The sequence below is a fragment of the Gadus macrocephalus genome, chromosome 10 (genome assembly GCF_031168955.1).
Source record: "Gadus macrocephalus chromosome 10, ASM3116895v1".
Classification (NCBI taxonomy): Eukaryota; Metazoa; Chordata; class Actinopteri; order Gadiformes; family Gadidae; genus Gadus; species Gadus macrocephalus.
This window is the reverse complement of record NC_082391.1, coordinates 11548045-11572563: the sequence shown is the minus strand read 5'-3', so window position 1 is coordinate 11572563 and position 24519 is coordinate 11548045. Positions and strand designations below refer to the sequence as shown.

Below are 24519 nucleotides of genomic sequence, written 5' to 3'. Positions count from 1 at the left end.
GAGGGCTTCCGGTTCCGCGTCGCGTGCGTAGGCCGAAGTGCTCTGCTGCAGTTTCAGTTTGTCTTATTTATTGTTATCATCTCCACGAAGAGCGCGCGGTGTCGGGGTGACGCGGCTTGGCGCGAGGAGCAGCATGGAGCACACGGGCATAATCGAGGAGGGGGGCCAGTCGCTCCACCAGCCGCACGAGCCCATCAGCTTCGGGATCGACCAGATCCTGAACAGCTCGGACCAGGCAGGGGGCTGCATGCTGCCCCACCGGGACCAGCGGGGGGGAGCCCCCCCCGGAGTACGCCCTTCCCGCCGCCAACCTGTACGCGAGCGGCTACAACAGCGTTTACAACAACCCCGCGTGCTCCATGGCGGCGGGGCTAGCGGCGGCTCCTACAACGTCAACATGAACATGAACGTCAGTATGAACATGAACGTGAACGTGAACCCGGGGGGCGGAGAGCGCGAGCGGCGGGGTGATCCGCGTGCCGGCCCACAGACCCATGCCGCCCGCGCCACATCCGCCCCCGCCGACACACGCACCGGGAATGGGGCCCGGGGGCATGCCCCCCACCCGGGGATGCCCGGTTTAACCGGCATGCCCGGGAACGCGAGTTTCACCTTCCCTTGGATGGAGAGCAGCCGGCGCTTCGCCAAAGACAGACTGACAGGTAACGTCGAGCGCTGTGCTGTGATTGGCCAGAGGCAGGCCCACCTGTGTCCCCGGCGTCAGACGTCAATCAACGTCAATTGTTCCCCAATAATTAAATCCGGTTCCTAACCGTCAAAGCAAGGTCGTTTATCTCCACTGCCTCACGAGCCGTACTGAGAGATGTCATTTAACTGGAGGACGTGAGGCTAGCGTAGCGCGAGCCCTCGGCTAAAACAATCAGACACGACACAACACAACACAACACAACGAGGACGTGATGCTGAACAGATCGCACACAGGCTCCTCTTTATGGCCTGATGTCGCATGATGGACGAGCGCCGGGATGGGAGCGGGCCGCGCGGACGGACCCGTCACTCTGGGTCTGCACGCGAGGACAGAATCATTCACCTCAATAAACACGGAGACGCGCTTAAGCGCGCTCCAGTAAAGTCACACACGGCGCCTCTAACTTTATCAAACAACAACAATACTCATAATGATACTGTTATAATAAAAATTACAACCGAAACAATAGTCATACTCTTATAATAAAAACTACAACTACAACAGTAATAATAATAGCCTACTTAATCAAACTACAACTGCAACAAAAACTCTTAATAAATGTCTAATTATAAAACTACAACTGCAGCAATGCTTATAATAAAGCACCGTAACAACAACAACACGAGGCTTACCCGAAAGCAATATGACTATATTATTAATAACAAAAAACAATGAGCATCATAGTAGTAGTTTTAATGTATCATAGTTAATCATATTAGCAAAAACCATTGACGTAATATTTTAGGGTAAAACAGTAACAACGACAATGAATATGAAGCCTTACTATTGTTAGCGTAATCAGCCTATATTATTGTTGGCTTTTGCTATAATTGTTGAACACTATTGGATAGTCTATAATATTGTTATGAAATGCATTATTATTAAATAAGCCATTAATGATAATATAGGCCATCTGATTCAAGATTCAATTCTTCGTGTTTAGTCTTTGAATGGGTACTCACCCATTCATCGACTTATGAACACGCTTTACTCTGAATCAGCACGAGAGCATTAAGACCAATTCACTCGGGCCTATTCCTGTTTTTGTTTTTTTCATCATCATAATTATCATTAGTGTTGTTATTTTATTATCAACTGTCCCAATAATCCCCAGGAATAGTTATAATAGTTGTATTACAATTGTATTTTCCTGACATATTTTATTATTATTAGGCAAGCCTGTAGACTATTTGTATTATTGTTGTTTTTAATTTTATATAACATATATATATATATGTATAGGATATAACATCGTAATCATTGAATCTTAAACATCAGTATCTCTACAGATTCTAAATCTCTAAATGAATGTTAACTTTGTGGGATTAATTATAATAGCAAAAAGCGAAATCATGGCGTCATTATGGGATGATATTTCATCTGGTAAAATGTGAAGTAGAACTAAATACAGTTTATTATTTATTCCTTCATTTTACACTTTATGTTATAGTAAGACATCCGGGTGTCAATTGTCTGAATATAATACAATATATATATTATAATCAGCCAATAATATAGGCCTATATATATTATAATGTTATATCATTTAAACTCTAACCTCTTAGAGGTTAGAGGTGAAATAATGTAACATAATAACGAAGGTATTAAGAGTTACATTTTACTCACAATATCCTCATTATTCTACAGAAGAGGCAGATTATTTTTGGGACGCTTCACGTCTGATGACCTGAGTCGTCTAACGTCGTCGTTAACTCGGCATGTGTCGTAGCAGGACAATTATCCACTCAAACGTTATTATTTATTTACCCCTCCTTCTGAAACCTATTCGTGCTCATCACTGGTTGAACTGATGGTTCTGGTTTCCAGTTGGCTTTAGCTAAAAGTACGAATAGGCTTTAGACTTTGGGCTGGGCTACAACTTAAATCAGCATCGAAATCAAAAAGCTTGTTTAGCAATTAGGCCTATGTTAAATTTTAAGTCAGGTTGGTTTTTTACTGGAGTTTTTAGGTTATGATTTACGTTATCCTTATGATCCATAATCACACTCCAAGCCTTTCAATTAACTCGAAAGGAAGTCACCAGTTTTATTTTTATTCAATATGTAGGCCTACTCTTTCTTTGAACAGATTATCATGTGGCCTATACATTTTACTTCATGCAATATCTGAATCAATCGGGTATTTAGATAACCAATTACGGGTTATCAGGGCGCCATGACGTCACCGTCATCAGAAGAAGATGAAGGATTGAGGCCCGCGTTAAATATTGCTGTTAATTATTAAAAGGAGGCGCCGGAGACGCAGTGTGGGTCGGCTGATCAACGGGGGGCTCGGAGGGGCTCGGGAGGAACGCTCGTTTAAATCCGCTCAGCTTCGGTCGCTGTGTGTGTGCGTGTGTGTGTGTGTGTGTGTGTGTGTGTGTGTGTGTGTGTGTGTGTGTGTGTGTGTGTGTGTGTGTGTGTGTGTGTGTGTGTGTGTGTGTGTGTGTGTGTGTGTGTGAGATACAACTTTATTAAAAGAAACACACTGTTTGTGCGTGCTTGTGCGTGTGTGTGCGTGTGTGTGTGTGTGTGTGTGTGTGTGTGTGTGTGTGTGTGTGTGTGTGTGTGTGTGTGATGTGTGTGTGTGTGTGTGTGTGTGTGTGTGTGTGTGTGTGTGTGTGTGCGCCCTCTGAGCGGAGAGTGTGTGTCTGTTTATCTGTCGTCATTAGGGCCTCGCTGACTCCTTGTGTTCTTTGCGCGTTATTATGAGGGCCTTCAGCTCTGAATCAGCTTTATTATTATTATTATATATTTATTATATTTAGACCCTGGCATGCCTGTAGTGCTCCTAGAGAATGCTTCACATATTTAGAATTCCTTTGTTTATTTTAACGTTTTTGACTTTCGATATGTCCAAGGCGAAGAGAAATAATCTTTATCCACTAACAACTGTCCACGGGTACGGCTTCTGGCCCACCATTCGGGACCTTATAAAGTCAATCCGTGGAAGGAGCTGAAGAAGGGGCGCGTGGCTATTTATAATCTTTCATATTGAATAGGCCTACATGATATATAATGTCAGGTTTAGGGTTAGGATGGAACGGTGGCAGATCTTTTCCTCGGCTCGTTTGTCTCGATTCGCGTGCCTCACCGCAGCTGTCACAGCGGGGCATCGAACCCGCGGCCCGCGGCGTCGCGAGACCCGATATTCACAACAGAGCGAGGCGCTGAAAGAGAATACTGCTGTTTTAATGTTAATTGACTGGACTGGAGTCTGTAGCTTCAGAGGAATGGAGATAAACACGTCAACAAACACCGCGAGATAGGTCCGAGATTATTATAATAATAATAATAGGCCTACTCCTATAATAATAATACTACTACTGCTAATAATACTACTACTTCTAGACTATGAATTATACTACTGATAATAAGACTAAATAATGATACTAATAATCATCATAATAGTAGGCTAATAACACTATAGGTTTAGGCATATATTATAATGGATACACATCCGTAATAATATCCGTACGGGATTATATGATGAGATATTATGCCAATATTTATCCCCTTTAACCCGCCCATATAATTACCTTTTAAGTCGATTGGATTGTGCAAGAATTTTAAATGGTTAATTTAAATAAGCATTAGGCTACATTTATTATTACTTTTGATTGTTGCTCGTCGGATTAATTGCTCTGCTGACTGCAGCCGCGTACAATTTTACGCGTAATGCATTAATGTTTAACGATCCTCTAATGCAAATCATTTATTTCTTTTAATTTCGTATCGAGTGTCGAAGCGCCATGCGCCTCCCGTTTTATTAAATTTAATAACCCGCAGGAAGATTCAGAAACGTCCGAAGATTGCAGGTCGGTGAGGAGGCGACGTGATGCGTCCTATCCCGTAGAAACCCACCCAGATCTAGACCTCAGATACCCTAGACCCAGACCCGAACCACCCAGACCCAGATCCCCGCCAACCCCTGACCCCACAGCAGCGGACCCCAGCTCTCCTCCCGTCCCGGGTCTGACTGGCCCGCCGTTCCTCCCGCGGTGTAATAAATAGCAGGATGTTATATTTAATCTCCCTTTAGATATATTATTAGATGGGTAATGTCCGCAGGGGGGCGAGGCGCGCGCTGTCACCGCCGCGTTATTAAGTAGAGCTTCTGCTATTATGGATGTATTCTCCACGGTAACGCTTTATTCTTTGATGAGCTTATGCTAAATTCTATTACTGTCGCCACACTTTGAATCTGCTTCTATTTCTGGTGTCGTTTCGTGCGAAGAGGAGGCGGTTTCCTTAGTTCCTTAGGGTTACATCTTTCCCTCTCTCTATGTCTCTATCTCTTTATTTGTCTATCCATCTCTCTCTCTCTCTCTCTCTCTCTCTCTCTCTCTCTCTCTCTCTCTCTCTCTCTCTCTCTCTCTCTCTCTCAGTCTCTCTCTCTCGTCTCGCTCTCTCTCTCACTCTCTCTCTCTCTCTCTCTCTCTCTCTCTCTCTCTCTCTCTCTCTCATCTCTCTCTCTCTCTCTCTCTCTCTCTCTGTATAGTAACGTATATGTACATATGTCTTTGATATTGGATATAGCTCGAAATTCTTCGACCGCTATTTCTGACCTCGTCCTCCGTGATGCAGCTCGTATATTTTCTCTTATCTTTCTATTTTAAGGGTGTTCTTGGTATTGAAACCATAAGATGTTATTTTCTGATAAACATGTTGGATCCTCAGTCGGGCCTGAGAGGGTCCATTATAATCCTACGGGATGGTGTTTGACCGTAGGGACTCTCTGACAACATGTGAAGCTATCGGCCTCCCCACTCACCCCACCGCCTCTCATCCGTATAGTTCACGTTCACATAGTCACTCCAACGCAGGGCCCTCCCGGTGTAATAACCTGAACCAGTGCGTGGAAGGGTCGTCTCTGGGTCTCTCCTATAACCCCGGAGTGGACAGTTGTCCGGCTGACCGTCTTGACCGCCTTGGGTGTCAGGGGAGCGTGTCTGTATGCGCGGCCCTGAGGGTTGGCCCGCAGACGGCCTGGATAGTTTACTGTGTGTGTTCTCTGCTGATGGAGCCAACATGTGACCGGCGCGTATTTAATGAGAGAGTCACGCCGGGCCGCCATGTGCGACCTGTCAAACCTTCCTCCTGTCTTTGGCCTAGTTCTCTGAACGTTGCATGACCGCCATAAGCGCTTCTATGCACAGTCCGACGCGACGTTCCTTCCAATAGTTCCTTCCTATTCATGAAATAATAACAGCCTCTATTTATGCTACACGTCTTCTCTCCAAAAGCTTCCCGGCCAAATAGTTTCCGCAGAAAGGTGTCCCTAAAGAGACGGGTGTTTCTGGGAACACAAATCGAAACGCTCCGAGCGGCACCCCCCGCCTCGCCCCTGCGCGACGTGTTTGGGGAGCAGAAATATGTGTTTGTAAATGTGTTCTGGTGAACGTTGTTACTGCTTCAGGAGGAGAGTGTGTCTGAGAGGTGGATCCATGGCCACAGACGATCACGTTACCTTCATCGATCGCGTGTTTTCCCTCTGCTGACAAAATAGACAGGATCCAGAGATATTTCATGATGCAGATGATCCGCTGTTTGTGTGAGAAGCGTTTGGAAGGAGAGACAGTGGAGCTCATTATTAGAGGAATGAGAAGCCCCTCCTGGTCAGACACGGACTGTAAACAGACAGTAAACCAGCGTGGAAACAAACCGCGGTGTGTTTCAGCTCATTTATCTATTCATATCAATTAATCTATATCTATTCATTCTATTTATCTATCTATTCATATATACATACATATATATATATATATAGGCCTATATATGTAAGGGATAATGCCCGACGAGGCGTCCATTATCAGGAATTAATGGACGACGTGGAGCCGCGAAGTCCATTAATTCCTGATAATGGACACCTCGAAGGGCATTATCCCGCTTAAACCACGGTCACTTACCAACGGTGACCAAATTAAGACCATTAATCTATATTTTCATGCGTTTTACAATCTGAATATAAAGTTTTCCACAAAACATACATTTGTTTCCCTGGTTACGCCTGAGGGTCCGACTAATACCCGGAACCACCATTACACGCCCGTTGGGTTCTCATGCAACGGAAACGTTGTTCACTCCTCCAGTAATTAGGACGAACCATAGCTACGACTTTAGAACGGGAGGTAGCGGGAGGTATTATAGTCCGCTGAGCTTTGTTTTGTTTCCCGTTGCTATGGTTACTACTATTTTAGAGACGATACGCCAGCTTGCGCATTAATTGAGAACGGTAAACAGACAATTTGACGGAACTACTTGTCCAGGTGTCCGTATATCAGGAGTTAATGCACACCCTGCATCCAATCAGAATCGAGTATTCCCGCAGACCGTGGTATAAATTTATTTATCTATCTATATTTATCTATCTATATGTATAATAATAATAATAATAATAATAATACATTTAATTTAGAGGCGCCTTTCAAGACACCCAAGGTCACCTTACAGAGCATATAGTCATCATTCAAAACTATGTAAAACAGACTAGGAATAAAAGGAAAACAGAGGTTAAACATGAAGAATAATAATAATTAATAACACTCAAAGACGCCTAAAGTGAAGTGGGTATATATGTATCTCTATTTATCTATGTATCAATATCTATTTATCTACATCTATATCTATAGGTTAATCAATTTATCAATTCATCTAACTGTATCTCCATTTATCTATATCTCTATATATTGATCTATCTATATCTATTTATCTATCTATATCTATTTATCTAGGCCTACCTGTATCTATCTATCTATCTATCTATCTATCTATCTATCTATCTATCTATCTATCTATATCTATATCTATATCTATATATATATATATATATATATATATATATATATTGATCTTCTTTATCTAAATCTTTTTTAAGACTATACTACATTATATTTTCACGGTATTGTTTATTGAACTTCTCTAAGCCCTGAGACCAGGCAGTAAACAGCCTGTAAACATGTAACCCTAACCTCCCCCTTCAGCAGTCGGTCAGCAGCTAGTCAACGGTTAGTAAAAAACAGTTAGTAGACAAAAAAACAGTTAATAAATAATCAAGAGTTAGAAAACAATCAAATTCAGCAAACACTGCTTAGTTAACAACAGTTAGCAAAACAGCTAGCAAACAACAACAGCTAATAAACAACAAAAGTTACTCAAAAATAGACTGGACGCAACAAGCAAGTAAACCACAGCCAGTAACCCGTCCATAATCAACAGCTGGTAAACAACAACAGTCAGTAAGCAGCTAGTCAACAGTCAGTAAGCTGCAACCAGTCGACCCCAGCTGCTGAACCAGTCTGTAAGCAGCAGCCAGTCGACCCCAGCCAGTGAACCAGTCAGTCAGCAGCAGCCAGTCGACCCCAGCCAGTGAACCAGTCAGCCAGCAGCAGCCAGTCAACCCCAGCCAGTGAACCAGTCAGCCAGCAGCAGCCAGTCAACCCCAGCCAGTGAACCAGTCAGCCAGCAGCAGCCAGTCAACCCCAGCCAGTGAACCAGTCCGCAGTGCTCCAGCTGAGGGACGTGTGTTTGTCTCCTTTCCTTCAGGGGAGCAGGCAGGGGACAGCCCCCCGGGAGAGGCCCCCGGCCGGCCCACCATGTCCCTGCCCGGCCTCTGCCCCCTCCCCAAGGGAGACATGGGCAGGGTCCCCTCCTGGAGCACCGTGGAGACCCTAGCTAAGTGCTACTACCCCGAGCTAGCACACCTGAGGGACCACGACCCCCTGGCCGACTACCCCTTCCCCAAGGGGGCTCGCTCAGGTGAGTCAGACGGTCCGCTGCCCCCCGCTCTGGCGACCCCGCCCTGGGGTCCAGAGGCCCCCGTCGAGGGGGCCCTGGGAACTGTGTAGGGGTCTCTGGGTAGGACTACCAGGGCTCTGTGTGTAGGGGCCTCTGGCCAGGGGTCCATTAGGGGTCCAGGTGGGTAGGGCTACCAGGAGTAGGGGGTCTCTAGGTTGAGGTCTCTGGTATAGGTGTCTCTAGGTAGGGGGTATCTGGTTAGGGGTCTCTAGGTAGGGGGTATCTGGTTAGGGGTCTCTAGGTAGGGGGTATCTGGTTAGGGGTCTCTTGGTAGGGGTCTCTGGTATAGGGATCTCTGTGTATGGGGTCTCTGGGTGGGACTACTAATGGGGTCCATTAGAGGTCTTAGTGGGTAGGGCTAACAGTGTGTGAAATGTCTAATAACAATGAACAATGTCAGATCAGCAGTATTCATCATTTGAAGTTAAGGTCAACGTGATTCAGCAGCCTACAGTCATCTTATCAAGGCTAACACAGGGAGCGGCGCTGCTAAACTAGCTCGAGTATGGTAAGCTAACCCAACACAGAGGAAGTGTACCTCCTTTACCACTAGGATATCCGCCTCATGCTAGCTAGTCTGTACGCTAACCCTTGGCTACCATAAATGATCCCTGCTGAAGCTAACCAGCTAGCTCAGACTGTCTCCAACGCACCCCAGTAACCCATGACCCTCTGGTTGCCCCCGGCAGCGCTGTCGCCGTTCTCGGTGACGCGGCGCATCGGCCACCCGTACCAGAACCGCACGCCGCCCAAGAGGAAAAAGCCGCGGACGTCGTTCAGCCGCGTGCAGATCTGCGAGCTGGAGAAGCGCTTCCACCGGCAGAAGTACCTGGCGTCGGCGGAGCGCGCCACGCTGGCCAAGGCCCTGAAGATGACCGACGCCCAGGTCAAGACCTGGTTCCAGAACCGCCGCACCAAGTGGAGGTGAGGAAACTACAGTTAGTAAACAACAGTCAGTAAAGAACAGTTAGTGAACAAAATACGACAGTTAGTGGACAAAAACAAAAGTTAGCAAACCAAAAACAACAGTTAGTAGATGAAGAGTTGCTAAACAAAAACGGCAGTTAGTAAACATCAGTTAGTAGACAAAAACAACAGTTAGTGAACAAAAAACGACAGTTAGTAAACAAAACAACCGTAAGTAGAAGAAAACAAAAGTTAGTAAACAACAGTTAATAAACAACGATAAAAGTTAGTAGGCACCAGCCAAAAACAGCTTGTCAATAGTAAGTAAACAACAGTTAATAAACATTATTCATTGGTTAGTTAACGACAGTTAGCAGAAAAAAGAGCTAGCAAAGAACAACAGCTAGTAAACAACAACGGTAAGTCAAAAGTAGAGTTTGTAAACAACAGCTAGTAAACAACAAAAGTCAGCAGTCAGCAGCCAGTAGACAGCAGCAGACGCACAAAATGGCGGTAAGCTGTTTGTGGCTTTATGGCCTCCTGGGTTTCTATCATATTTACTCTGTTTACTTCAACCCTAAGAAAGAAACATTCGGCCTGTTTCACGACACGCAGGATAGTGCTAGTACCTCAGTTTTTTATTTACTCGTATGAAAGGGATAAAACCCACATCAACCCCCCAGCCGCCGTTAACCCCGGGCTGCTCTTCTGCTTTAAGCGCAAAGTAAGATGGAGGGCATTCACAGCGAAGAAAGCCACATAACTGCTACTCTGCTTAGCGTAGCTTCAGGATGAGAGCGTTTCTCTTGACCAAGCACAATTATTTGTGCCTCCCCTGAAAGCCTTTTAGAAAGTTGCTGCCTGAGGCGATATTGAAACACTAAGGAGCCGGAATGGAGTCCCCAGGCGGACGAGAGGAGGCCACGCCCTGCTGATGCTAACGGCAGCTAACGGCCATTTTGGAGCAAATGAGCGGGAAATTAGGTTATGATATGTTTCACTTAGCCTACTTAAAGAGACTGCGAGCACGATATGCATAATCGTAATCCGCCAAGCCTTTGAATTAATTCAGTTTGGATTAGATCTATGCATTACGATGTAACGATGGAAGCAGCCCTCGTTTTATTTTCATTCATTATGTACTTTCTTGAAACTGATTATCATAGGCCTATACATTTACTTCATGGATATTTTATATACATATATATTCATATATATATATATACAGTATATATGTATGAGAAACATGAGCATTTTATATTTTATAGATGCACATATCAATAAAATATAAAATACTCATGTTTCGGCCTTCCTGTTAATTAATTAAGGGTACATTTAATTTCTTATTCGTTAAGAGAAAATGTAAATGAATGGTTTTGGGAAACCTACCTCAGCATAACATAAGGCATTATTTCAGGATATAGAGGACCCTTATTGAATGGGGGATGCCAGCAGGATACAGTTTTTAGTGAGTGAATAAAGGCAGACCATACACTTACTTTGCGGTGGTGTTATGTTGCATCTCTTAAGGCCGGCTATACTTTATGAAATAAAACTCTTGATTGGTATATCGCATTGCTCAGAGCACAGCTACTCAGTAGCTGTGCTCTGAGCTGGCCAGGCTTTCTGTCTTGCAAGAGATATGTGCCTTAACGACCAGACCTTCAACCTTATTCCACTTAGCCGTCCGAACTGTTTTAATATATGCCGACATATGGACACCAATTTATATTTCCTATATTTTATAAAGCCATTCTAAACCCTTTAAACCATTAACCACCAGAAGAGGAATGATTTAGTTATAGACCAACAGACCGAGGCACGTGACCCACTGAACAGAGGCGCTTTTCTTCTCTTCGAGTCAAATGTTTGGCGACGCGGCGAGGATGAGACGCTTTTTGCTCGTAGGAGGAACTGGACGCGCGCCTCGTGCACATGCCCGGGTCTCCTTTAGCGGGGATACTCCGTTCACCTGTTACCTGTGCGTGCGTTTTATTTAAGTGTGTGTTATTCAAGCGCGTGTCTGCCCGTGCGTGTTATTGAGTGCGTGCTATTTAAGTGCATTTTATTTAACTGCGTGTTATTTGCGCGTGTTACTGAAGCGCGTGTCTGCCCGTGCGTGCACCGCAGCCCACTGCCCGGGACCTCTCTGCTCGTGTCCTCGCGCCGTTGTACCGCGCGTGTGTACCTGTTCTTGCGCGAGAGGGATGTGTCCGCGCGGATGCTCTGCTACTAACGAGGTCGTGATCCAATCAGAAGCCGCTGAATCGGATCATGATAATGAGGTTGTGAACAGCGCGCGGTTAATGGATGCAGCAGGCCTTGAAGGAGGTGTTCCCCCCTAGGTCCGCGTTATCTTAGTCCACCTTTCATCTCTTCACTCACTACAGATCCACTCCTCCTTGTCTCCTATAGCATCCTCCCCATCCCAAAATTATTCGTTTTAAATGCATTTTAGCCAAAGTTCAGACCTAGATGTTATTTTTGTATAATTACACCGGTTACTGTAGTGTACAATTATGTGGTTACACACGTGCTAAAATAAGGAGATACCGTCCATCCTCATTAGCATTGAGAGAGAGAGAGAGAGAGAGAGAGAGAGAGAGAGAGAGAGAGAGAGAGAGAGAGAGAGAGAGAGAGAGAGAGAGAGAGAGAGAGAGAGAGAGAGAGAGAGAGAGAGAGAGAGAGAATGTGTAATTCTCTAGTGGGACTGGTTTTCATAAATTAGTCCGCATTTTTTTAAAAGATATAATTTAAGAAATGTCTCACCAATTGTGTACCAGTGGTTCTGTTTCCCTGTTTCCACACTTGTTTGGGAAACTAATGTGACGATTGGTTCTCCATCTCTTTAACAGTGTTGTTACCCTGGCTGAACAGTCATTAGAACACTAATGTCACTACTATCGTGGTTCTGTTTACCAGTGGTTCTGTCTGTTTCCCTGTCTGATCTATTTTTTTTTTATTGAGAAGTTTATTGAGCAGGGACAAATGCATTGTACATTGTTTCATATGAAATATAAAATAGATGCCATGCATACAGGTTTCTAGTCAAGACTAATTTGCAACCCCTGTCCCTGGTTAGGCCTTTACTAAAAGTTACACATGAATAAAAATACTGAAGACATCATATAAAACACAAAAACAAGGACAATGATTAATGCGTGTGCGTGCGCACGCGCCCATGTGCGTGCGAGTCAATGTTCACAGGGTTTATTCAGTTTCAACCATTGTTTTAATTGTGTGTTAAAAACCTTGAGCTCTGTCAATGTTTTGATTTCTGATGGTAGTGTATTCCACAGTTTAGTGCCTATTGCTACAAAGGATGATTGTCCGAATGTGGTTTTGCGCTTCGCTGTTCTACAATTTCCGCTCTTTGCACCCCTAGTTCTAATTCTACTCTTCAGTTTGTTAATCAATTGGCAGAGTATTTCTGGAGCAAGGTTGTTCACACACCTGAAAATTAGTTTTAAAAATGAAAAGTTTACAAAGCTGTCAAATCCCAGTAAATTGTGTTTCTTTAAAATTTGGCAATAATGCCATCTAGTAGGTTTCTGATCCATTATTTGAAGTGCCTGTTTGTACAATGATTTTATTGGCGTCATTGTTGTTTGGTTGGCTTGACCCCAAACGGTTACACAATCTGACATATGGGAAAATATCATGGCATGCATGAATTGTTGCATACCTCTTAAGAGGTATATATTTTCTTATAAGGCAAAAGCAATTTAAGTCGGTCTTGACAGTCTAGCATAGCTTCTTAACTTGTCTGTTAAATTTAAGCTGACAATCTAAAATAACACCTACAAATTTGAACTCATCTACTTGATCTATCTCTATCTCATCAATCTTTACTCTGGAATTTTCTTTGGCTTTTCTTTTAATTGAAAAGCACATTGACACTGTCTTTTTATAATTTAAAGTCAAATGATTGTTTCTGAGCCACTGGGATACACCAGACATCTCTTCTGACAGAGTTTCCGCTGGCAACTGAGTCGTTTTTGCAGACACAAATACCACAATGTCATCTGCATACATTTGCTGTGTGGTAAATCATTAATATACAAGCTAAAAGTAAAGGGCCTAAAATAGAACCCTGTGGAATTCCCATTGAACAAGTCTGGACAGTTGACAGGGTGGAATTTGATCTAACCTACTGCTCTCTATGTTTAAGATATGAACGGAACCAAGCAATTGCCTGATCTGAAAAATTTAATGTTTTGAGTTTATTAAGGAGAATTTCATGGTTAACAGTGTCAAAGGCTTTTTTCAAATCCAAGAACACTGCCACCACTACATTACCCTCATCTAACAACTGTTTTATAGTGAGGTAGCAGTTTGCCAACTCTGTTGAGTACCTTGCTGAGTCTGAACCCAAATTGTTTGGGGTGCAGTAGATGTTTATTTTCTAAGTAATCAACAAGTTGTTTAGCAACCGTTTTCTCAATAATTTTTGAGAGTGCAGGCAAGATAGAAATCTGCCTATAATTAGAGACCAGGGGCCGTATTCACAAAGGATCTTAGGGCTAAAAGTAGGTCCTAACTGGCAAATTTAGGAGTAACTCCTAAAAATAATGGGCGTGTCACTCTTAAATTTAGGACTCCTCACTTTTCTCACAGACCTATTCACAAAGAATCGTAAAACGCCTGCGAGACGAAATGTTAGGGTATTAAACTTGTTGTGGAGTTAGTGCGCGATGCATTAACATCCCCGACTAACAGGAATAATCCGATTAGTCCCGAAATAAAATGTTTGGCCACACTACGTTATTTAGCAACAGGGGAAATGCAACTTTGCAATGCTGACGATTTAAAATGATCGCAACCATCAGTCAGCCGGGCCATAAAATTTCCTTTGGACATTCAACAATTACACAGGATCAAAGCCAACTTCATGGCAATTGCAGGTATGCCCGGTGTGGTCGGTGCCATTGACGGGACGCACATAAAAATAATTGCGCCATCAAAAGACAAGGACGTGTTCGTCAATAGGAAGAAAGTGCATTCCATCAACACGCAGGTTGTTTTTGATGCAAATTTTAACATTGCCTACTGGATGATGTTGCAAAGTGGCCTGGAGCTTCAGCTACCCATGATTCGCGCATTTTAATGGTGAGCGGTCTGAGGCAGCTTTTTGAGATGTACCAGTTGGGTGTCACTTGCTGGGTGACAGTGATTATCCATGCAAGACGTGGTTCTAGACACCCTACCTCAATCCACAACCGGGAGCACAGTTAAAGTATAACATGTAAGTGATTACGCAGATTACGCTTAGTCCTATGCGTAAAACACATCGTATTGGCTCTTTGACGCCTTTTATTTGTTGAATCCATATTTATTATTGTTTACTGATTTCTTCCATATATGCTAGAGCACACAAACATACACGAAATGTTGTGGAGAGAGGAATTGGGCAGATGAAACGTCGGTTTCATGTCCTCCACGGCGAAATACGCCTCACCCCAGAGAGGGCAAGCACAGTAATCACTGTATGTGCCATTCTACACAACCTCTGCAAGCGGAGGAACATTCCACAGCCAGACGATGATGATGATGATGATGATGATGATGATGGCGATCAACATGACAAGGAATTTGGCCGTGTGGAACCGCGTGGACAAGCATTTAGGGATCACTTTGAAAACACATTTTAGGTAAACATCTTGGCACAAATCAGTCAACACTTGGGTAGTACATAACATTTACATTTTACGTATTTTTATTGTTTGCTTTCTCTCTCTCTTGAACGTGCAGGCTACAACGTCATTATCGTGGTCTGCACAAAATTGTCATCATGCGTGTATTCTGCTAACTGCACTATAACTACTTAATAGGAATTCATTTCTAGCCTAGGCTATTTCCTTGTTTTTCGGTGATTCAGTGGGCTCGTCTGAACGAACAATCACCGAACTGACCGCTTCTAAACTCGTGCACGAGAATTGACGTAATCCATAGCAACGGCGCGTCACTCTTAGTTCACTCTTTGTGATTTAGCCTTAGTAAGAGTAGGTCTCAGTGGCTTTGTGAATAACTTTTAAGAAAAAACTCCTACGTAAAATGTTTTAGCGCGAGTTAGGAGCACTCCTAGCGGTAAGATAAAATGCTTTGTGAATACGGCACCAGGGGTCTCATTTATAAAACTGTGTGTGTGGGATTGTTTCTAAAAGTGTACGTACGCCCAAAAGCCAAGTTTTGCGTGCGCCAAAAAATATTTGGATTTATAAAACCCTGCGTACGCACAACGTACGCAATCTTTGCTTTATAAATCACAGAGTGCGTACAAGTGTGCGCAGCTGAATCAGCTTCACGTTCCGCCCTGTACACGCCCCTTTTTAAACATAAATGGTCAATGCAAATGACCTCATGAATGTGATCTGCATTCATGAGGTCAAGTATTATGTCTTGTCGGAAACAATGGCAGAAGTACTGAGAAAAGCAAAAAAGCGAAATTTCACGGAGACACTTGTGGGTGAGATGGAGGCCCGAAAAGTAGTTTTGTTCGGGATTGGGATCGCCAACAACAAAAGGCAGAGTGAGTGGCAACATGTTGCTGCAGCAGTGAACTGGAGCGCACAGTCCCAGAATTAAAAAAGAAGTGGTCTGACATAAAGGTACATATTTTTATGTACCAATAAATCGTTAGACCCTATCCCTCCGAATCCTGCCATTTGCATGGTCCGCCAGAAGTGCCATATGGTGCAGCATTACCACGGCGCTCACCTCTGTATTTATAGGGTTACGGTAATAAGACTGACAGAGAACACCTTGGATAATCAGTTTGTAATCACCCACGTAAAATGTTCTTGAACATAACCCCTTTTTAATGCCTGATTTGTCATGAAAGCATCAAGAGTAACGGACAACGGCTTGGTTTTCCACACTTGGGATTTAATTGACATTTGATTATGTGTTTACAGTGTCACATGAAAATATTATGTTATTGACACATGTTGGACAGATGCCGTCAGTGGAGAGTATGGAGTAACGGGATTAAATATAGAGATTTTTTATTTCTATTCTACAGAGATGTTTCTGGAGTTATAACTGAGAAATAACGCAGTTGACTTAAATTATTCTGATTAGATAGATTTAACGCATGATACGGGTTGAAATTAAATTTAGGAAGATTTATGATAAAACATAATCGTTCTTCTCACTCTACAATTCTTCTCTCTGACTTCAGTTCATCACCACACCATCTGTGTCGCCAATTCTCCTTTTCCTCCAAACCATGCGTACGCATGGGTCAGAGTTTGCTTAGGGCTGCGCACATTCTCCCGTCAAGTTAGTTTTTTATAGATCACAACCTTGGCGTGGAAAGTCACGTACGCCACGGTTATAAATGAGACGCCAGGTCAGGTGAACCAGACTTGTGAATGGGAGTTATAATTGCCTTTTTCCAGGGCTCAGGAAATTCATTACTTCTGATGGAGCAGTTGACAACATGAGTCACTGGCACTTGGACAACAGAACTATGTTTTTTAATAATTAAAGTATCCAATCCAAAATAATCCTTAGCCTTAGATTGCCGTAACTCCTCAATAACTTTACCGATCTCACTTTGATTTACCTCTTTAATATGAAAAGAAGTTAAGAGATCTCTCTGTATATCATCAAACTCAATTGGTTGGAAATTAGTTGCCAGTTCCTTAACTGATTTGGTGAAAAATGTATTAAATTAATTTGCAATTTCCAATCCAGCATTACTAACTGTTCCATTTATATTCAATTCCACATTAGATCTTTTCATATTTGATGCCCGATTAGTCAAAGTATTTAGATGTTTCCAGAGTGCTGAGCTTTTCCCTTTTGAGTCAGCAATTAGTTGCATAAAGTAACAGGTTTTTGCCATACGCAACTCCTTTGTTACCTTATTTCTTAAACCTTTGAAAATAAGTGTGTCTGAATTATTTCTGGTTAACAATGACTGTTTAAGTGCAAGATCCCTTTTCCTCATTAGTTGGTGAATATCCTTATTCAACCACGGGAAAACCCTGGGACTACGTAGCTTTCTCAATTTCTGAGTGTATTTCTTATTTCTGCATCAGATTAGTAAATGTTTTCATCATTGTATCACAACAGGTGTTTACATTCTGAGATTGTATAGCATCATCCCAAGAAATATTCCGTAAATCGTTTTCAAATTGTGTTGTTTTGTTCTATGGAATGCCTACAAACTCTGGTTTACCATTGCACCAGGATTTTAGACGTTTTTTGGTTAGTTTTCTAACTATTAAAACCATATTGTGGTCCGACAGGCCTGTGATTAAATTGTATGTCTTTGTCACTCTCTCCATTCTATTTGTAGAAAAGACCAAGTCAATATGGGTTTTGCTGACTTTAGTTAGTCTCGTTGGTCCTTTGATCATTTGCTGAAAATTATGCTTTGAATAGATTGTTTTTAATTTTTGCTTGCTGCCTTTGTGCAACCAGTTTATATTATAGTCTCCTAAAAATATAGTTTCACAGCTACAATTTAGTTGTTTAAGTAGTTTGTCTAGCTCGTGGTAAAATGAGGCACCATGTGATGGAGGATTATATAGGGTTACAATATTGAATTTCATTTTTGTTGACAACACAACATTAATAGCAATACACTCCAAAGGTGTGTCCAGATTAATTTCAAAACATTTAAAACTCTCTCTGATATAAATTACTCTCTTATATCCATTACTCCACCCCCTCTACCCATCAATCTATCTTTCCTAAAGCATACATAACCTGGTACATCAATCATATGTGTTGGGATATTAAGCCAAGTTTCAGTCAAACATAAATAATCTAGATTGGAGTCTGTTAATAGGTGTTGAACCTGATCTTGTTTTGAATGTTCAAGTGTCCTCCTACAATTCCCTTTGGTTTGGTCTTTGAATCCCATATGACCTTTGCATGATTTACAGTCTGGAAGAATCTAAATTGTCTCTGTTTACCTTCAGCGCGACCACTGTGTTTGCAGGATTCACTGTGTGTTGGTATGAGCAAGATGGTTCTGACACTGTTGGTAAACTGAAGTTGGCAGCATGAGGAGTGGAATCCTGGGTGGGCTGTTGTGGGTCAGGCAGCAGTTGCAAACAGTGGCGGTTTTAGGCACTGGCGAACCAGGCAGCCGCCCGGGGCGGCATATTTGTGGGGGGCGCCAAATCACATGGGGGGCACCACGAGCAGTACAAAAAAAAAAAACGCGCTGCGTAGCGGTTATCAATGAAGTACGACATAACTGGCTGCAGGCGCACACCTGCTCGTTGAGAAGGTGCCGTGCACAGACAGAATGAAACCCCCACTGAAGTCCGTAGGTTCACGATACAACACCCCCCCCCGCTTGTAGGAAGTCTTGCCCGGGGCGTAACTGGACGTAGAACCGCCACTGGTTGCAAATGAAGCAGGTCCGTGGGTTTCTTCTCTTCTGTGGAAACATGCTGCACCTGCATTGCTTCAGCTGTGTCCAATGTTCTCTGATTGATTGATTGTCTGGGTGAGAAGTGAAGTCAATGTTGGCTCTTGGTAGATCAGCAAACGACTCCATGTGGAAAAAGTCCATTGGTTCTGTACCTCCGGTGTTCACATGACGCACCAGCGTTGTTTCAGCTGTGTTCAGTTGCACATTCTGAACAGGGCTTAAACTTGCTACTGGACCAGGGTTCAGCTGGATATCCCCACTTAGTAGCAACCAAATGCCATTTGCTCCTCTTGGTGATTTGTTTACTGCCTTTTTCATTGCTGTATAACTTCAGCCAGAAATTGGAGTAAGTAACTAAATGTCCATGTCCAAAAAAAAGACAATTTTGGTGTGTTATTCAGAGGAGTAGGAAGTCCAGAGGTAGATAACTGATTGCTAGCCAAACAAAGACCTTGAACAGGTGGAGCAATCAGAAGACACAGGCAAAGTAACAGTGTCCAAACACATCCATTTTCTCTGTACCTGTTGTTTGAATATTGGCTTGGATTCAGGCATTTCTTTGAAGTAGAGCATTTTTGTTGAAACACATTGGTTAAAACTGTTTGAAACTGATTAAAAAAGCTAAAAGTAAGGAGAGGTGTGGAGCCTAACAAACCACACCTGCCCTTGGCCGCCTTTTTGGATTGTAGTGTTAGGACACTAATGTAACTACTATAGTGGTTCCCCATCTCTTAACCAGTGGTACTGTTTCCGTCTGATCAGTTGTCAGCATACTAATGTAACGACTAGGGATGCACCGATATGAACATTTTGACCGATACCGATATCCGATATTAAAATTGCTGTTACGGCCGATAACCGATATTTACCGATGTCGATATTGGTATAAAAACAAGTTTCTATGATGATTTTGTATACTGAAGAACATGTAAACACTGTGAATATGAAAAAGTTATTTCTTTATTTATTTACCAAAACTTCGAAATACATTGTTTCTTCAACAAGTTACAGGACATCCAAACACAAGTTACTAACAGTGTTAGTTTTAGGCTACTTTTACAACTTGCATCTATGAAAAAAAAAATTAGAACTTAAATCAAATTTGCCAAAATTTATGGAAACCAGACACTTGTCTAATAAATTACAAAAAATGTTTCAAGTTTAAGTCAATTTCAACTCAAATCTATGGAAGCATATATGTAGCAAAATTCAAATGGCAATGCAATTTGCAATTTGCAATTCAATAAGTAATTACGTTATGCAATTGACAATGCATTATGCAATTTCATAATGTAATTTGTAATTTTAATATGCAAAGTGACAATGCAATCCTCAATTACATTTGCAAAAGTTTTAACAATAAAAATACAATAAAATTTTGTCAAATTCTTTGAGTTCCTTTATTCAAATTGAAAAGCTATAGCGTCCCCGTGATTGCAATCCACTTCGCCACGCTCCGTGTGTTGCGATATTCAAATGACATTTCAATCCGCAAAACGGAATCCAAAACGGAATCCAAAGAGGAAATCCAAAGAGGAATCCAAAGAGGAATCCAAAAAGTCAATATGCAAAGTGGCAAACGTATCAGCCACCAGCGGGAACTACGTCACTTTCTATTGTGTCAGACTGTTTTATGTGTGGGGGGAGGGAGTTCCAGAGCCTGGGTGCTGAACAGCTGAATGACCGGGCACCCATTCGTAATGAGTCGTGATGTGGGGATACATAGTAGTCCAGCAGAGGTTGACCGGAGGGAGCGGGAGGGAGTGTATTCTTGGAGGAGGTCCCAGAGGTAACTGGGGGCTAGGTTCTGGAGAGCTTTGTAGGTGAGGAGTGGGTGGAGACGGTGGGTCTCCCGACCCTATGTTTCGCACCCAGTGCCTGTAGCACTTTGGAAATCTTTGTGTTTACCACACTGGCGTCAAAACGTACCCGTGAGGATAAGTCGTCTATCCTATCTCCCAGAACACGCACTCTATCTACTGCATCTGTGTCTTCAACACGATTGTTCTCCACATCATCGGCCAAACTTCGGAGCGTATCAATAATCTCCATTGGTGACCATGGACCTGACACATACGAACTAGAAGTGAACAAGGAAATTACGAGCAAGTGACGTAGTTCCCGCCCAGACGCTGATTGGCTGATACGTTTGCCACTTTGCATATTGACTTTTTGGATTCCTCTTTGGATTCCTCTTTGGATTCCGTTTTGGATTCCGTTTTACGGATTGAAATGTCATTTGAATATCGCAACACACGGAGCGTGGCGAAGTGGATTGCAATCACGGGGACGCTATAGCTTTTCAATTTGTATAAAGGAACTCAAAGAATTTGACAAAATGTTATTTTATTTGTATTGTTAGAACTTTTGCAAATTTAATTGAGGATTGCATTGTCACTTTGCATTTTAAAATACACTTTGAATAACGTATTTACAAATTACATTATAAAATTGCATAATGCATTGTCAAATGCATAATGTAATTCCAAATTGCATTGCCATTTGAATTTTGCTACATATATGCTTCCATACAAATCTGTGAAATAGGCTGAATCAAATATATCAAGGGAGGATGGTTGTAGTCTTTTCACTCGGTTCTAGCCCTACTGTTGATCCGGAGAACCGAGCGAAAAGACTACAACCAAATATAAACATATCCGGTTCCGGTTTCCGTTTCAATGGGATTACGGAGCGCCAAATAAAACACAACAGAAACTGTATTTCGCTACGATAATGTATATAATGATTTGACACGGCATCCTCCGCGCATTACTTCGGCTTTGCAAGTACTGCATATTGCAATTCGAGTACCTTAATTTGAGACCGTAAAAAACATCCAAACCGCCGACATTGATTCTTTTCAGTTAAGGTGACAAACACTCCTGTACTGCCTCTCCGTGCGTCTCTGGCTGCGTCACTGACAATGTCACATGACCAAACAAGCTGCGCATGGGCAAAAAACACACACAACGTCAACTAGACTAGGAAATAAATATCGGCTGTTAATATCGGACCAGTTTTACTTATCGGGCCGATGCCGATATGTTAAAAATGACTAACATTGGCCGATAACGATAACACTGCCGATATATCGTGCATCCCTAGTAACGACTAAAGTGGTTCTCTACTCAAGGGAGTTCTGTCTCCTCTCCTCTCTGTGTCTCCTCTCCTCCTCTCTGTGTCTCCTTTCCTCCTCTCTGTTACTCCTCTCCTCCTCTCTGTGTCTCTTTTCCTCCTTTCTCTGTGTCTCCTCTCCTCCTCTCTCCGTGACTCCTCTCCTCCTCTCTGTGACTCCTCTCCTCCTCTCTGTGTCTCCTTTCCTCCTTTCTCTGTGTCTCCTCTCCTCCTCTCTCTGTGTCTCCTCTCATCCTCTCTGTGTCTCCTTTCCTCCTTTCTCTGTGTCTCCTCTCCGTGACTCCTGTCCTCCACTCTCTGTGACTCCTCTCCTCCACTCTCTGTGTCTCCTCTCCTCTCTGTGTCTCCTCTCCTCCTCTCTCTGTGTCTCCTCTCCTCTCCTCCTCTCTCTGTGTCTCCTCTCCTCCTCTCTCTGTCTCCTCTCCTCCTCTCTCTGTGACTCCTCTCCTCCTCTCTCTGTTTCCTCTCCTCTCCTCCTCTCTGTGTCTCCTGTCCTCCTCTTCTCTGTGTCTCCTCTCCTCCTCTCTCTGAGTGACGTGTCTCCTCCCTCCTCTCTGAGTGACGTGTCTCCTCCCTCCTCTCTGAGTGACGTGTCTCCTCCCTCCTCCTCTCTGTGTCTCCTCTCTCCTCCTCTCTGTGTCTCCTCTCCTCCTCTCTCTGTGTCTCCTCTCCTCTCTCTGTGTCTCCTCTCCTCCTCTCTCTGTGTCTCCTCCCTCCTCTCTCTGAGTGACGTGTCTCCTCCCTCCTCTCCCCAGGAGGCAGACGGCTGAGGAGCGGGAGGCGGAGCGGCAGCAGGCCAACCGGCTGATGCTCCAGCTGCAGCAGGAGGCCTTCCAGAAGACCCTGAGCCAGCCACTGCAACAGGACCCGCTCTGCCTGCACAACTCCTCCCTGTATGCCCTGCAGAACCTCCAGCCCTGGGCCGAGGACAACAAGGTGACCGCTGGCACCACCGCGGGCGGGGGGGACGGACAGTAGGCATTTAAGGAGAGAGAGAGAGTGGGGGAGAGACAGTAGGGGGGGGGGGGGGGGGGGGGGAGAGAGAGGGAGAGAGGGTGGAGGGTTAGACAGTAGGCATGTAAGGAGAGAGAGAGAGAGAGAGAGAGAGAGAGAGAGAGAGAGTAGGCATGTAAGGAGAGAGAGTGGGGGGGAGAGAGGGGAGAGAGGGGGGGGGGGAGAGAGAGAGAGAGAGAGAGCAATAACGAAAAAGGTAAAAAGGGGAAGGTAAAAAGAGGGAGAACGAGAACCGGCAAAGGGGGTAGAGAGAAATTTAGGATTTTATTTGGATCCCCCTTCACATTGAGACAGCATGGGGAAACAACATGTATTTCTGGAAATACTCCGCGTAAAATCCGAACAACGGAAGAGGGCCATTTTCTTCCGTTTTTTGATGTGCAAAGCATGCTGGGATAGATGGTACCGGACGCTGTGACTCTGCGTGGGGCAAAGACAAGATATTAACCTGTTACTGCCCAGACTCTGAGGCCGGGTGTGGTGGCCGCCCAGCCTTATTATGGTCTGTCCAGATAATGTGAGGCTATGTGTGGAGGCCGCCCAGCCTCATTATGGTCTGTCCAGATACTGTGAGGCTATATGTGGAGGCCACCCAGCCTTATTATGGTCTGTCCAGATACTGTGAGGCTATGTGTGGAGGCCGCCCAGCCTCATTATGGTCTGTCCAGATACTGTGAGGCTATGTGTGGAGGCCGCCCAGCCTCATTATGGTCTGTCCCGGTCAGCTCTACCATGTCTTTATTCTCTGAACCGTTTCCCTGCCTCACACCAGATTTTCGCTCTCCCTTCAGCTGACGGTCTAGAGCCCCGGGGAGCCCCTGTCCTCCAAGGGCCCGGCTTCACATGGACCCTCCAGGATGGGCCCCTGAGGCCCCTGGAGCTGCCCGGAGCTGGCCCCGCTGCCCTCTATCTGCCCGGCGGCGGCAAACACACAACCCCCTTTTTTGGCTTTTGACTTTGTACAACGTAGTAGATGCATGTTTCAAGCCTTTTATTGTGTACATTGGGACCGCGACCAGGAAGTCCCCTGACGAGGTGGAGGAGGAGTTTGGGGGGTACGGCAGGTGGCTCCGCCCCCCTGCTCTCGTTTCGTTATTTAAAAGGTGTTTTATATTAAATGATACCGTGACTTTTTGAAAAGATGACATCACTCTTCTGCAGGCTTTTCTTTCTGTGTCAGCGTGTCCGTCGATCGATGGAGGGATGAATGGAGAGAGAGAGAGAGAGAGAGAGAGAGAGAGAGAGAGAGAGAGAGAGAGAGAGAGAGGCAAACAGACAGGCAGAAAGACAGACAGAAAGACAGAGAGAGAGGAAGAAATATGATAGAGTGTGTAGTTGGGTAGACACAGGCTCTGTTGTGCCGTCCTCAACGCCGGCGTCTAACCGAACATATCGGTGCATAAAGCTGCAGTGTCTGAGAGATTTCCATCTCCCTGGTGGTGCACTGTGTAACATGGCCACCCATGGCCACCATTGTAAACACACACACACACACCGCCCTTATCGGCCTATCACAACAACAATTCACCCACTTCCTGTCTGCCAGAAGCTGTAAACATCGAGGT

The 24519-nt window shown here is 44.0% G+C and overlaps 1 protein-coding gene across 1 annotated transcript; it reads left to right on the top strand.

Annotated features, from left to right (window-relative positions):
* Positions 1-6: 6 nt before the first annotated feature.
* LOC132466312 (T-cell leukemia homeobox protein 3-like) lies at positions 7-24139 on the top strand. The gene is given in 9 exon segments (XM_060063478.1): positions 7-271; positions 273-380; positions 383-457; positions 459-561; positions 564-662; positions 8254-8466; positions 9195-9429; positions 22696-22876; positions 23727-24139. Coding segments are annotated over 9 exon segments (1335 nt in total). The 5' UTR covers positions 7-133; the 3' UTR covers positions 23910-24139.
* Positions 24140-24519: the final 380 nt, after the last annotated feature.